This window comes from Anolis carolinensis, chromosome 2, assembly GCF_035594765.1.
Source record: "Anolis carolinensis isolate JA03-04 chromosome 2, rAnoCar3.1.pri, whole genome shotgun sequence".
Lineage (NCBI taxonomy): Eukaryota > Metazoa > Chordata > Lepidosauria > Squamata > Dactyloidae > Anolis > Anolis carolinensis.
Window position 1 is genome coordinate 74,904,827 of NC_085842.1, and position 13,581 is coordinate 74,918,407.

General features: G+C 40.4%; 1 protein-coding gene across 2 annotated transcripts in view; it reads left to right on the forward strand.

The window, feature by feature from the left end:
- vgll4 (vestigial like family member 4) overlaps positions 1–13,581 on the forward strand; it is a 136,029-nt gene that overhangs the window by 46,699 nt on the left and 75,749 nt on the right. The window contains exon 1 of one of the 2 annotated variants that reach the window (XM_003217669.4): positions 2,548–3,151. The exons of the other annotated variant lie outside the window; for it this stretch is intronic. Coding sequence (XP_003217717.1) covers positions 3,067–3,151 — 85 coding nt within the window. The 5' untranslated portion in view covers positions 2,548–3,066. Of the gene's footprint in view, positions 1–2,547; positions 3,152–13,581 lie in introns of those variants that run through there. 2 annotated transcript variants of the gene reach the window in all.

The window sequence follows — 13,581 nt, forward strand, 5'->3', positions numbered from 1 at the left end:
CCCCACTTTAACTACCATGGCTATGCTATGGAGTCCTAAGAGTTGTAGTTTTGACAAGGCACCAAGAGAAGGCTAAAGACCTTGTAAAACTACAACTCCCAGGATTCTATAGCCTTGAGCCATGGCAGTTCAAGGGGTGTCAAACTGCATTTTTGTACAGTGTAGATGTGTTGTGCTTAGAAGAAGTTGGGTGATCACAAAAGCCAGGTGACATCTGAGAGCTGGGATTCTCCCAGGTCTAGGGGGTGCTTACAGTAGAATCAATGCAATTTAAAATTATCATGTGTAATTTCAATCACATTGACTTAAGTGGCCCCACTTCTGAAATTGTGCAGATATGCAAGAGGTGTATAAAAGTAGAGAAAATCATGACCGAAGTATACATGCCAAGCTTCCCCTGTTAGCGCATTAATTTTAGTAAAGGAAGTTGTGTTTTAGGCATTGATCTTCCGGACTGATTTCTATGGACTAAAGATTCATATGATGACACTGATTACTGATATTCCACCTCCAAGGATGATTCATATCCATCTGTATAAACAAGTAGGAAACATTAGGACCAAGGTTTGCAGTGTAGCAAAACAAACCACATCCTGAAATAAGAGTAGAAGAAATAGGAGGGGAGAGAGGGTGCGCTCTTTTGTTACTTTGAAGACAGAGCCAGCTCAAATAGTCAAATCCCTAGATAATAAAATGCCACTCTTAATTTTTAAAAAGTTCTTTAAAAGCCCTTACTTCAAATATGCAAATTTATTGATTAAACTATTGAACCATAACAATAGCTCCTCAACTCACGGTGCATCCACACTGTAGAATTAATGCAGCTTGACACCACTTTCAAAGTGACGGCTCAATACTAAAGAATCATGGAATTTGTAGTTTGGTTAGACAGAGGAACCTCCGGTGGCGCAATGGGTTAAACCACCGAGCTGCTGAACTTGCTGACCGAAAGGTCAGCAGTTCAAATCTGGGAAGCAGGGTGAGCTCCCGCTATTAGCCCTAGCTTCTGCCAACCTAGCAGCTTGAAAAACATGCAAATGTGAATAGATCAATAGGTACCACTCTGGCGGGAAGGTAACTGCACTCCATGCGGTCATGCTGGCCACATGACATAGGAGGTGTCTACGGAAAACGCCAGCTCTTCGGCTTAGAAATGGAGATGAGCACCAACCCCCAGAGTTGGACAAGACTAGACTTAGTGTCAGGGGAAAACCTTAACCTAGACAGAGAAACATTAAAGATCTTGTAAGACTACAATTCCAATGATTCCATAGCATTGAGCCATGGCAGTTGAAGTGGGGTCATACTGCATTAATTCCACAGTGCAGATGGGCTCTTAGTTTGCAACTGGTGGCTAATGTAATGATATCTTTGAAGGATTTCATGGCCGGAGTCACTGGGTTGCTGTGATTTTTCTGGGCTGTATGGCTATGTTCCAGAAGCATTCTTTCTTGACGTTTCACCTGCATCTATGGCAGACATTCTCAGAGGTTATGAGGTCTGCGGGAAACTAGGCAAGGGGGGTTTATATATCTCAGAATGTTCAGGGTGTGAGAGAAAAACCTTGTCTGTTTGAGACAGGTGTGAATGTTGCAATTGGCCACTTTTATTAGCATTGAATAGGCTTTCAGCTTCAAGGCCTGGCTTGGCTTGGCTGCTTACTGCCTGGGGGAATCTTTTGTTGGGAGGTGTTAGCTGGTCCTGGTTGATTCATGTCTGGAATTCCTCTGTTTTCTGAGTGGTGTTCTTTATTTGCTGTCCTAATTTTAGGAAACCATGAAAATGAACAAAATCTGGCTACCAGTATTAAAAAAAACTCTTAAATCAAGACAATACATAAAGAACAACACCTCCCAACAAATCATACCCCAAGCAGTAAGCAGCAAAGCCTTGAAGCTGAAAGGCTATTCAATGCTAGTAGGTGATCAATTGCAACATTCACACTTGCCTCAAACAAACAAGAGTATTTTCCCCACCCTGGACCTTTCACAGATATATAAACCCCACTTGCCTGGTTTCCAACAAACCTCACAACCCCTGAGGATGCCTACCATAGAAACGTCAGGAGAGAATGCTTCTGGAACATGGCCATGCAGCCCGGAAAATTTACAGCAACCCAGTAATTTCGGCCATTAAAGCCTTCGACAACATATCTGTTTTTTATTTTTAAAAGGCCTACATATTGATCCCTTAATATTAATTCTTAAGTTATTATTAGCAATGTGTTGTTTATGATAATGTTGTCATGATGGATTTGTTGACATTAATCTGCACTTTCAAACAGTTTAGGAACAAATTAGAATGAAGCAGTCGGGAAGGGGAGAATGAGCGAAAAAGTTGAGTTCTATTTCGGTTGTTTTAAAAATCATTCTGGAAGAAAAACAAAAGGTTGCCTGAATCTGTGGCAAATGTTTTAGCAAGAGCTGCAGCTCCGTCTGCCTTTCCCCCCTCCCCAGCTCTGCTTCCTGTAAGGGCAGGCTCTGACATGGCCCCTTCGCTGCTCCTCCTCCTCACTTTCCAGCCTTGCTTTCAAACACTCTGTGCATTTGGAGGGCCTGATCTTGGGCAGAAAATATCCCTGACATTTGAGGAGCTCCAGGGATTTGCTGAGCATGCGCAGTCCCTCCGCCTGCTAGAAAGAGGAAGCTAGTTTACATAGGAGTCATACCAAGCATAGCCTGCATGTCAGTGCAGTTAACTTGCAGCGGGCTGTAAGGAGAAGGAGCATGTCTTTGTCCTAGGACTGCTGTCGCTCTTCCCGATTGATTCCCCCCTCCTTTCCACCACTTTGAAAGGAGACCTGCAAACATTTTAAAGAGGAATCGGGGGACACAATATACTACTTTGGACTCTCTCTCTGCTTCTAGTTCAAAAGGAAGGGGATTCCTCCCTCCCTCCTCTCGCTTTTCCCTTTCCAACTTTCTCTTTTTAAAAATATTACTTTGTTTTGCCCAGTCAGAGGCTGGGCCTTGAGCTTGCGGAGCTTGGAAAAGAGCCAGCAGCCTTTGCCTGTGTTTTTTGTGGGGCGAAAAGCAAGCAAGCTGGTCTTCTTTGCTAGCCCACTAAATGCTATTTATGAAGATGGACCTGTTGAACTATCAGTACTTGGACAAGATGAACAACAATATTGGCATTCTCCGCCAGTACGAAGGTAACACGAATTCTGTAGCCTTTGTCAGTCCTATCTCACTTGTGTTCTAGTTTTGTCGCTTTATGCCTTTGTCACTTCTGTCTCACTTGTCTTCTAGTTATGACACTCTTTTGCTTTTTTCCATTTTGGTTTCTTTTTCAGTTTTTCTGTTCACAATATTTGATCTCTTTGCTTGGAGGCGTTTTTCCTTTCTCTGTGAAACATTGTGATGTTTTAAGACAATATATTGTGTATTTTTGGAGCATGAATGTGACTGCTGCATTTTGAGATGAGATATTGTGTACTTTGGGTGTGTTGATTACAAAGGCAATATGGTTGTGTGAAAGCAGTTTCCTTTAATACTTTTCAGCTGGAAGGAGTTCTTTTGTAAATGGATATTAGATCAACATGCTTCACTTTCTACGTCAAGGGCAGACAAATTGTGACAATGGCTGAATCATAGGGCGGTGTGTTCTTGCTGGGTTTTTGTTTTTTGCTTTTTTGTTTAAGGTCTATGGGTGTTTTCAGGGCATCATAAAGCGTTTTTACTACTTTGCTCCAGGGATGGAAGGGTGCCTGGACTACAGAAGACAGAGTGGCCCTTTGTTTGACTTCTCATTTCCTGTACGGCTCTGAGAAATCTCTGACACTGAGGGCTGCCTCCCCTTTCTTCCCAATTTTCTCCTCCCTCAAGGCGGCCTCCTCCGCTTCTTTCCCCAGCAGAAAGAAGAACTACACAGCTGCTAGAAAAGAGAACTTTATGCTCATCCTTTGGGGTGGCTTCTCTCCCCTCTTCTTTCCCACTCCCATGTTTGCAATTTGCGAAAATAGATTTGTTTGCTCCTATTATTAAAGTTTTGAAGTAGCATTCCCCTCCCTTTCCCCCCTTTTTACAAATCTTTGCTGCTTTTTAGCTGTTTGAGTTTTTGATGTACGTGCAGTTTGGAGAAGCCATAATGGCTTGGCTTCGCAAAGAAAGGAAGGCACCACTGAGCTAATCATTTTGCTTGGCAGGACGGCTGTTTTGCTGTCGCCACACACACAAACATTGCACAAATCGCTCTCCCTACTCCCAATTTTCTGTTGGGAAAATTTTCCATGATTATGAAGACTGTTTTCTTGTGATAGTCAGTGTTACCTAAATGTAAATCTGCCCTGTTTTTCATTGGAAAAAAATACATAATTATTAAGACTATGTTTTCCTGTGATACTCAATAATTTATAAATGTAAATCTTCTGTGTTTAACGGAAATAACAAATAAACAAGATCTTTCCATTTGGAAACATGTTAAGGACTTACTAGGCCTTTGTTTTCAACGTAACCAGGAAGGTATTCATTCTGTATTTGCCAGCTAGTTAATCGTTGGAGTGTTACTGCTAACTTGTGGTTCTAGAAAGCAAATAATGAGGGTGTTTATACATTTGAAAGTGTGGCAGAAGGAAGAAGAAAATCGATGTGATTGTTGCAGTCCTTAGAGACTTATTCACAGGTTATTCTTTCTCCCCCCCCCCCCCCAAATTGCTGTTGTGAAGTTTGCTAGTAGTAGACCAGTCCCTTTTAAAAAGTCTTTATTTGTACTCAATCTATAAAACACTTTTGCCTCTTAGTATTTATTACTTCTAACCCTGCAATTAAGCACGTATGAATTGAAAGACAACAGAACTTGGAAAGGCGTCATAACAATGAATTATATTATTTTGGTATAAGATTATAAAACAGTGCCAAAATTTGTCAAATATCAACAATGATAGTAATCGTAGTCATAACTTTTACATTGTAAACTTTGGTAAGATAATATGAATCTTTCCATTCGCAGGAGTGGAGAAATGTGTTTTCCTTTTTTTCCACTTGGAACATAAAATATTTTGGAGCAAATTGTTTGCTTTATTGACAATAATACCAAAATATACTCAATCCTTTCAAGAGAGAGAGCTTTGCCTGTGGAAATTTGATGAGGTTATAGAACTGGAAAAATAAATTTACTGATGAAGTTCACATGATTTGTGTATAATCATACATAATGCATTTTAATGCCTTTAGTAGTCTCCTCACTGAGAGGGGTTTATAGTTCACTTTTATGGAGGAATAGAAACTACTCCTGTATTACTGTTAATATAATATCTTCCAGAATTGTACTTGCTGTGAGTCTTCCAGGATGCTTCTTTCCTTAAGGTAGAATCATTGCAGTTAGAGATCAAAGCAATGGAAAAATATGAAAGATCCAAACATAATTTCACTGAAGATAATCTTCCTAGCAAGAAATATACTGTATTCATGTTTTTATAAATCACTAGCTGTACCCAGCCACGCGTTGCTGTGGTGAAGTCTGGTGGTATGGGAAATAAAGTATTGGGGAATTGGTGGTAAAGGGTAAAGGTTTTCCCCTGACATTGAGTTCAGTTGTGTCCGACTGCACACTGAAGTGGATTATGTGGCAGCGTGGAGTCAAGATAATCCAGTTCAAAGCAGATAATATAAGATTATAAATGGGTTCTATAGCTGTGTGGAAGGGCCTTAAGTCTACACTGCCATATAATCCAGTTCAAATCTGCTAATCTGTATTTTATAGGCAGTGGGGAAGAGGCCTAAGTGAGGCCTAACTCTGCCTGTCCCCTGGACTGAGTGGGTTGCTAGGAGACCAAGTGGGCGGAGCTTAGCCTTCTAACTGGTAGCAATTGGATAAAAACTATTATTCCTCTCCCTCTAATTAGGACTTTATTTTTCTTTTCTTTTTGTTGTATCAACCTAGAGGCGTGGATGATGGGTTGTGTTGTCAAATTTCGAGGTTGGGGGCTGTAGTTTTGTTGTTTTGTTGTTCGCCGTGATGCCATCACTCATTTATATATATAGATGTGAGCTTTCAAGAAGTGAAGCTTAGACACCTTGTTATTCATAGGAATATGGCTTTAATTTTATGATTGAGCTCTTGAGAAACTTTCCAAACAACCTTCCTCTCTAAGCAATATTTCGGATATTGCTCATTTGAAGTAGGAATCCAGATCTCTTCTCCTTTATTGCAGCTGAAGTTTCCCAGCACTTAAATGGCAGTAGGATGCTGCCTGTCGAAATATGATTTCTCACTCTCCCACCACTTCAGATGGTATAGTTGATCATAGGATTGCCACATAGGAAGTAGTTGTGTATTGTGTACAGGAAAAGTGGTTAATCTAGAAATGATGACCAGTGACAAGAATTTTCCTTCTTCCTGGCCAAATTATTATTATTTTATACTTCCTTTCCAAAATTACATGCTGGGGGAAGTGCTCCCCTGTTTCACATTTCAGTTACTGGATTATTCAACAATTTTTCTGGTTCTACTGTGAGAAAAATGACAACCTTCCCCTCGGTGTTCAACCATCAGTGCAGAGATGCATATACCCCAACCTCTCCCCCCCCCCCCCCCAGTTCAGCCATGTAGATATAAGTGAGCTTTTAAATACTTTGCAAACAGTTTGGTCACCTTACTAGACCAATGCCAGAACTGAATACCATAGTATGAGGGCCTTGAGATATTCCTTGCATAGTACAGTCATCTCTCCACAATTGCGGTACTGGCTTCTTCAGTTTTGATTATTCATGGATTTCGTTAAAACATTATTTCTAGGAATGTCTAGAATCTTGCATTTTAGTCTATGGCAGGGGTCCCCAAACTTTTTAAACAGGGGGCCATGTCACGATCCTTTGGACCGTTGGAGGGCCGGACTATAGTTGGCCACTGAGCAATAGCAATAATAATAATAATAATAATAATAATAACAACAACAACAACAACAACAACAATAATAACAACAACAACAACAACAATAAAAAAGAGGGTTGGCAGAGACCCTTTGGGCCATTGAGTCCAATCCCCTTCTGCCTTTGTGCACCGAAAGCACAAGCACAGCACCCCTGACAGATGGCCACCCAGCCTCGATGATGATGATGATGATGATAATAATAATAATAATAATAATAATAATAATAATAAAGAGGGTTAGAAGAGACCCCTTGGGCCATTTAGTCCAACCCCCTTCTGCCTCTGTGCACCAAAAGCACAAGCAAAGCATCCCTGACAGATGGCCACTCGCCTCAATGTTATTAATAATAATAATAATAATAATAATAATAATAATAATAATAATAATAATAATAATAAATTGTTTGCTATGTCATACAACGTCGTTGTGTCAATAATAATAATAATAATAATACAGGGTTTTGGAACACAATACTCCTGACCTCACAATCGTGTTAAAAAACAAAGTATGGATTGTCGATGTTGCAATCCCAGGTGACAGAAGGATTGAGGAAAAACAACTGGAAAAGCTGACACAATATGAGGATTCAAAGATCGAATTACAAAGACTCTGGCACAAGCCGGTCAAGGTGGTCCCAGTGGTAATCGGCACACTGGGTGCAGTGCCTAAAGACCTAGGCCAGCACTTAACACAATCGGCGCTAACAAAATTACCATCTGCCAGCTGCAGAAGGCCACCTTACTGGGATCTGTACACATTATTCGCCGATACATCACACAGTCCTAGACACTTGGGAAATGTCCGACATATGATCCAATACAACAGCCAGCAGAGTGTCTGCTGTGGACTCATCTTGTTGTTTTTCAAATAATAACAATAACAATAATAATAAGGGTTTTAAGAGAAGAAGAGACCCCTTGGGTCATTTAGCCCAACCCCCTTCTGCCCTTGTGCTGTGGGGGCCGGATAAATGGCTTCGATGGGCCGCATCTGGCCCCCGGGCCTTAGTTTGGGGACCCCTGGTCTATGATCACCTTTTCTTCAGTCATGTTGGAGGCTCTAGAGCAGTGGTTCTCAACCTGTGGGTCCCCAGGTGTTTTGGCCTACAACTCCCAGAAATCCTAGCCAGTTTACCAGCTGTTAGGATTTCTGGAAGTTGAAGGCCAAAACATCTGGGGACCCCAGGTTGAGAACCACTGTGCTAGAGCATTCTAACTGGAGGACTGCTGTTACCAACAGTGCTGTGGAATTTGAAGAGGCATGAATGGCATGTGAAAGGGAGAACCATGTGAAGAGGAAAGTACATCAAGCCAACCCTCGTCGGGACCGCTTTCCATCAGGAAATAATGTCCTCATTGCGGAAGAATATGTGGATCAAGAATAGGCCTCTACAGTGACCCACGGACCCACCGCCAAGGCCCTACACCTGGAAGGCAGTCATGCTCAGCCATGAGTGATAGCCTATGATGATGACTAGTCTCAATGGCTCTTGTGTACCAGAAGCAGTATATGTGTGTATCTGTTGCTGGGCTGCTGTTGCATTCACCTCCTGTGGTTGGTCTCTTGGCCACAAGGTGAACAGTATAGCGGACTACTGTCCATATGTTCTAATCCAGCATTGTGTTTATAGTTTTCCCCAAAGTGTGATTTTCCAGGGACAGTGCTTAGATGTGTTCCTGAGTTTTAATTCTTTAAGGGAAAACTTGACTTTGTAAAAAGGAGCTTATTGGTCAAAAGGTTTAAGTGCTGTAAACCTGTATGTGAGTTTTTCTGCTTCTTCCTCTCTATTCTTATTCCAAATTCCCCTTTCTACAGATGCCTTTATCAGTTCACTCCCCTTGGGGAGTCAGGCATATCCCCTTCTTCAAGATATTTGGGATTTCCCCTTCCAAATGTTCCTTCCTATTAAGAATAATCTACCAGTCATTCCAGGCCAGTAACATGTAATCTGCTTGACAAGAGGAATGTTACCCAATTATTGTCATAAGAAAATGATTCTAAGGCCCTCCATTTAAATATGAGGTTGTAATTCAATCTCCAATTAATGAACATAATAATCTTTTGAGGGTTACAGCACTCCTCTGTGCTTTTATTTCCATCTCACCTGTTTGGATTTGCTTCTGAAATAATTAGGGGGAATCAATTGGAATAAGATGCATCATTTTGTGTATGAACTGGCTAAAATGCAAATAATATTTTTCCTAAGGAGCTTTTAAAAATAACGTATTGTCTTCCTTATTCATGGGTGTGATTTATTTTGGCTCACTTTCAAAGACGTTTTGCTACAAAGATTGTCTGCTTAATCTTAAATATGATTCTTTATCTGGAACTGAGGTGTGGATCAGGTTTCCACAACACCACAGAGAAAAATCAGACTGATAACCTGGTGGTCTTGTTGATGGGAAATATGTTTCCTGTGGGGAGACGTGTTTTGCTTAACAGGAAACACTGTCTCAGCGATTTGAGTCTGTTTTCATGTTTGTGTTAAAACAGAATTTGGAGATGGATCAGAAGGTTCATTCAAGCATAGTAAAGTTACAAACAATAGACCAGGAAGTCTTTTTTAAAAAATTAATTGAAAATGCAGAAGAAAAGGGAAGATATGGAAAGAAGGGGAGAGTACATAGATACAAATACAGGTTAGACATATACAGTAAATCCATCAACTAAAAAGGACAGTGTTTTTGTCTGTAAAATGCATGTTTATGCACAGATAAAGCAATGAGATTCTCCAGCTACTGTGAGATGGGTGGTGAATATATATTATTCAAATCTTTTTTATTAAGGGGATTGATGACCTGCCTAAAGGCACCAGATCCCCTCTGATCTTGGAAGCTAAGCAGGCTCAGTTTTGGTTAGTACTTGGATGGGAAACTGCCAACAAATACCAGGTGCTGTAGGCTACATTTCAAAAGAAGGACCTGGCAAAATTACCCCAGGAATTACTTAAGAGCCTCTGGTGGCACAGTGGGTTAACCCTTGTGCTGACAAGACTGATGTCTTGAAGGTTGGGTTGCTGACCTGAAGGTTGCCGGTTGGAATCCAACCCGAGGAGAGCGCGGCTGAGTTCCCTCTATCAGCTCCAGCTCCATGCGGGGACATGAGAGAAGCCTCCCAAAAGGATGGTAAAGTATCAAAACATCTGGGAAACGTCCTTGCAGATGGCCAGTTCTCTCATACCAGAAGCAACTTGCAGTTTCTCAAGTCACTCCTGACACAGAGAAGAAAAAAAACCTTAAGAAGTGGGGTTACCATAAGTCTCGGGTGACTTGAAACACATAAACAAGGTATACCTGTTGCTGTAAGCTGTATTTTAGGGAAAGCCTACCACTTCTGAGTATTTCTTTTTTTAAAAAAAGAAAAACTATGAAATTCATAGAGTTGCGATAAGTCAACAGGTGACTTGGTAGTGTTAGTGCACAGATATATATAGGGATTAAGAATCAAATAGCAGATAAATTCCTAGCCACAGATTAGACAGCAAGAGATATACTTGCTATCTTTACACATTGTGCCATTATCTTGAGGCCCAGTAATGTTGCCCTAGGTTGGAAATTACTTTAAGGCACACAAGAACAACACATGGAAAAGGCTAGAGAAGAGGAAGTGTCAGGCTGCCTATTCAAATTAAGAGGAACCTGCAAGGCTTTTACTGCATCAGTATTATAATGTATCTGCAGGTTTTGGCTGAGATCTTACCCTAATAATGTGAGGAAGTGAATGTAAGACAATCTCTGCTACAATCTGATTAGACAGGATGGACTAAAGAAAGACAGTAAGATGAAGGCAGCAGAGAAGGCAAGAGTCAAATAGATGAGATCACTTATTATTTAAAATATGCAGACTTTTTTAAAACTTAAAAGATGGGGAAAGATAATTACTAATAAAAATGCACTCGACATATAATGGGGTTTTTAATATCCCAATAATAGTGTACACAAATAGAAAGACAGTGGTAAATGCAGTAGATATGGAATTAACAAAAAGATATGTGGGACATACCTGGGGATGGGGACTAGCAATTACTTTATGGGGTACTTTATTTTATTTATAATTTGATGTGGATGTGTGGCAATGGGGAAAAAATCAGCCCTTATTGTCATATTTTCTACTCTACTTAAATACTTGGCAATATTTTGGCTTTTTGAAGAATCAGAAAAAATTCTCATATGTACATTCTGCAAAATAAAAAGGCTCCAAAGTAGTCCTTGGTATGTCATTTTCTAGGTTTCATGATGAATAAGAAGGTCTGGGTGAAATGCTTTGAAAAACAGAACTCTGAATATGTACAGTGACAGAAATTCCCTTTTAGGGCCCTTCCAGACAGGCCCTATATTCCAGGTTTTCTGCTTTAAACTGGATTATATGAGTCCACACTGCCAGATAATCTGGGATAAACAGAAAACCTGGGATCAGATCCTGTGATATAGGGTCTGTCTGGAAGGACTCAAAGTTTGATGAAGCAGCTTCTTCTACATTATTGCCATAATGTGGAAGTACATTTTATGGTTAGTATCAGTCTCATTGCCTCATGAAGAATACAGTGAACCTTTAAAAGCTTCCATTTTGTAATGTTGTGCATTTCAATGGCTGTTGATAATGTTTCTTTGAATAAAGCTATTGATAGTGTCTTTTTTAATTTGTGTGATCTTGGTGGCATGTAAAAGAGTTCCTTTGGTCTATATATAGCGCTCGGGTTTTTCCAAGTGGTATATCTGCTTGGTGGTTTGTTTGTTTTTTTGTTTTTTCCGTGTCAGGAGCAACCTGAGTTGCTTCTGGAGTGAGAGAATTGGCCATCTGCAAGGACGTTGCCCAGGGGACGCCCGGATGTTTTGATGTTTTACCATCCTTGTGGGAGGCTTCTCTCATGTCCCTGCATGTAGCTGGAGCTGATAGAGGAAGCTCATCCGTGCATTCCCCAGGTGGAATTCGAACCTGGCAGGTGACTCCCTATATCTTTCTGAGCTTTTCTTGTAGACTCAGTAGTTTAAGCTAGGCTATACAGTCATCCCTTCACACTTGCCATTTTGAGTTTTCTGGATTTGATGGATTTGATTAAAAATATTCTCTCTAGGAATCTGTAGGTTCTGTGATGCAATTCTATAGTTCCCTTCCTCCAGTCATGCTGGGGACCTAGAGATTTCTAGAGAGAATGCATCTATAGGTCCTCCAGTGTGATTCTTTGTTAACTTCTGTTGGGATTTGAACATAAGAGTCATACTGGAAGATCTGGAAATTCCCAGAGAGCGAATCTCTCAGGAAAAAAGAAAAATGTCTTTATTTGTGGTTTCCACTTTCATGGAGGTCTTGTGCCCATGACACCAGCCAAGGAGGAGGACTGAAAGTCTGAAAGTTACGTTCTGTGTGTCTATGGAAAAAGAAAGATTGATACATAATGCATTTTGGCCCTTTTATACTACACAATTATAGCACTATGATTCCACTTTGTCATGGCTACATTCTGTGGAATCCTGGGGTTTGTAAAGTGGGGGGAGATAATGGAGCTTTTTGGTTGAGAACTCTTAAGTCCTACTTCCCAAACTACCAACCCAAAGATTCTATAAGATGGGTCATGGCAGCAAAAGTGGATTCAAAGTGCAATAATTGTGCACAGAAGTTCATAGGTGATTGAGACCTATTCTGGGTAAATAGGATTGGTGGAGTTTACATCTGAGCCGTTCCTCATGGCTATAGATGAGGCAACAGTATGTGTGTGTGCACATACAGATTTAGGCTGTTGAAGCATGCAGATATCTCTGTGGTCAAAATAGATTTTCTTCCTGTTGTTCCTTCATCAGATTTTTATATTGCAGCATTCTTGTGAATATAGCTTGAGCAAGAGGGAAGAAATTTAATAAGTTGCAGAGAATTCCCTTTAGGCATGTATGAAACTCAGAATAGCCTTAATTCTACTACATCTTATATGGACAGTCTAGAAGGCTGGATTTTATAACAAAGGAAATTGGATCCATATGTGAAGAGCAGGACCACTATTTTTTTCTCCCATTTATGCCTGACAGCTTACATTACTTAGCTGCATATTACATAACTACTTCACTTACTTCCTGTAACAATGAAGCATGAGTTGGCTGCAACTAGCGTTTGGCAGCACGGTGGAAGGCAAACAGTTTTCATCTCTATCTTCCAAAGCAGCCTGCATCAGAAGCAGAGCTGGGGAACTGCTCTGCAGAGTTCAGTTCGGCATCAATAAGCAATTTGCTTAAAGGCTTGTGACTGGCTAACGTGCAAGTCTAATTTGCTAACAGTGCCTGGCTTCTTTGTATGCAGATTGGAAAAGTTTGGGAGACATGTGGTAAAGGTGAACTCCCCCTCCCCCCCCAGTGCCAAACAATGTGCTCTTATTATTGTGTTTTGTGTGAAGTAACAGTAAGCTTATGTGGCAAGCGTAGGATGAAAACAAAAGACACATTTTGTTATTCGTGTTTGCAAAAGATCTACTTAGCATGCCACTGGCTTTTCTTTAATTTTTGATAAAGGTCAATATAGATGGAAGTTTTTATTTCCTGCTTACAAATAATTGGCTCATTGAATGACTTAATGATTTCCCTAGAATGGGAGAAAGTTGGAAATCTTCAGAGATAATGTCAATAGAGCATTTATAACATGTTTTTGGTGAAGAAAGGTATGTTCTTCTATACATTTTGATTCAATTTCCAGCCTTGTTTTTCATTTTCCTGTTATGCCCCTCT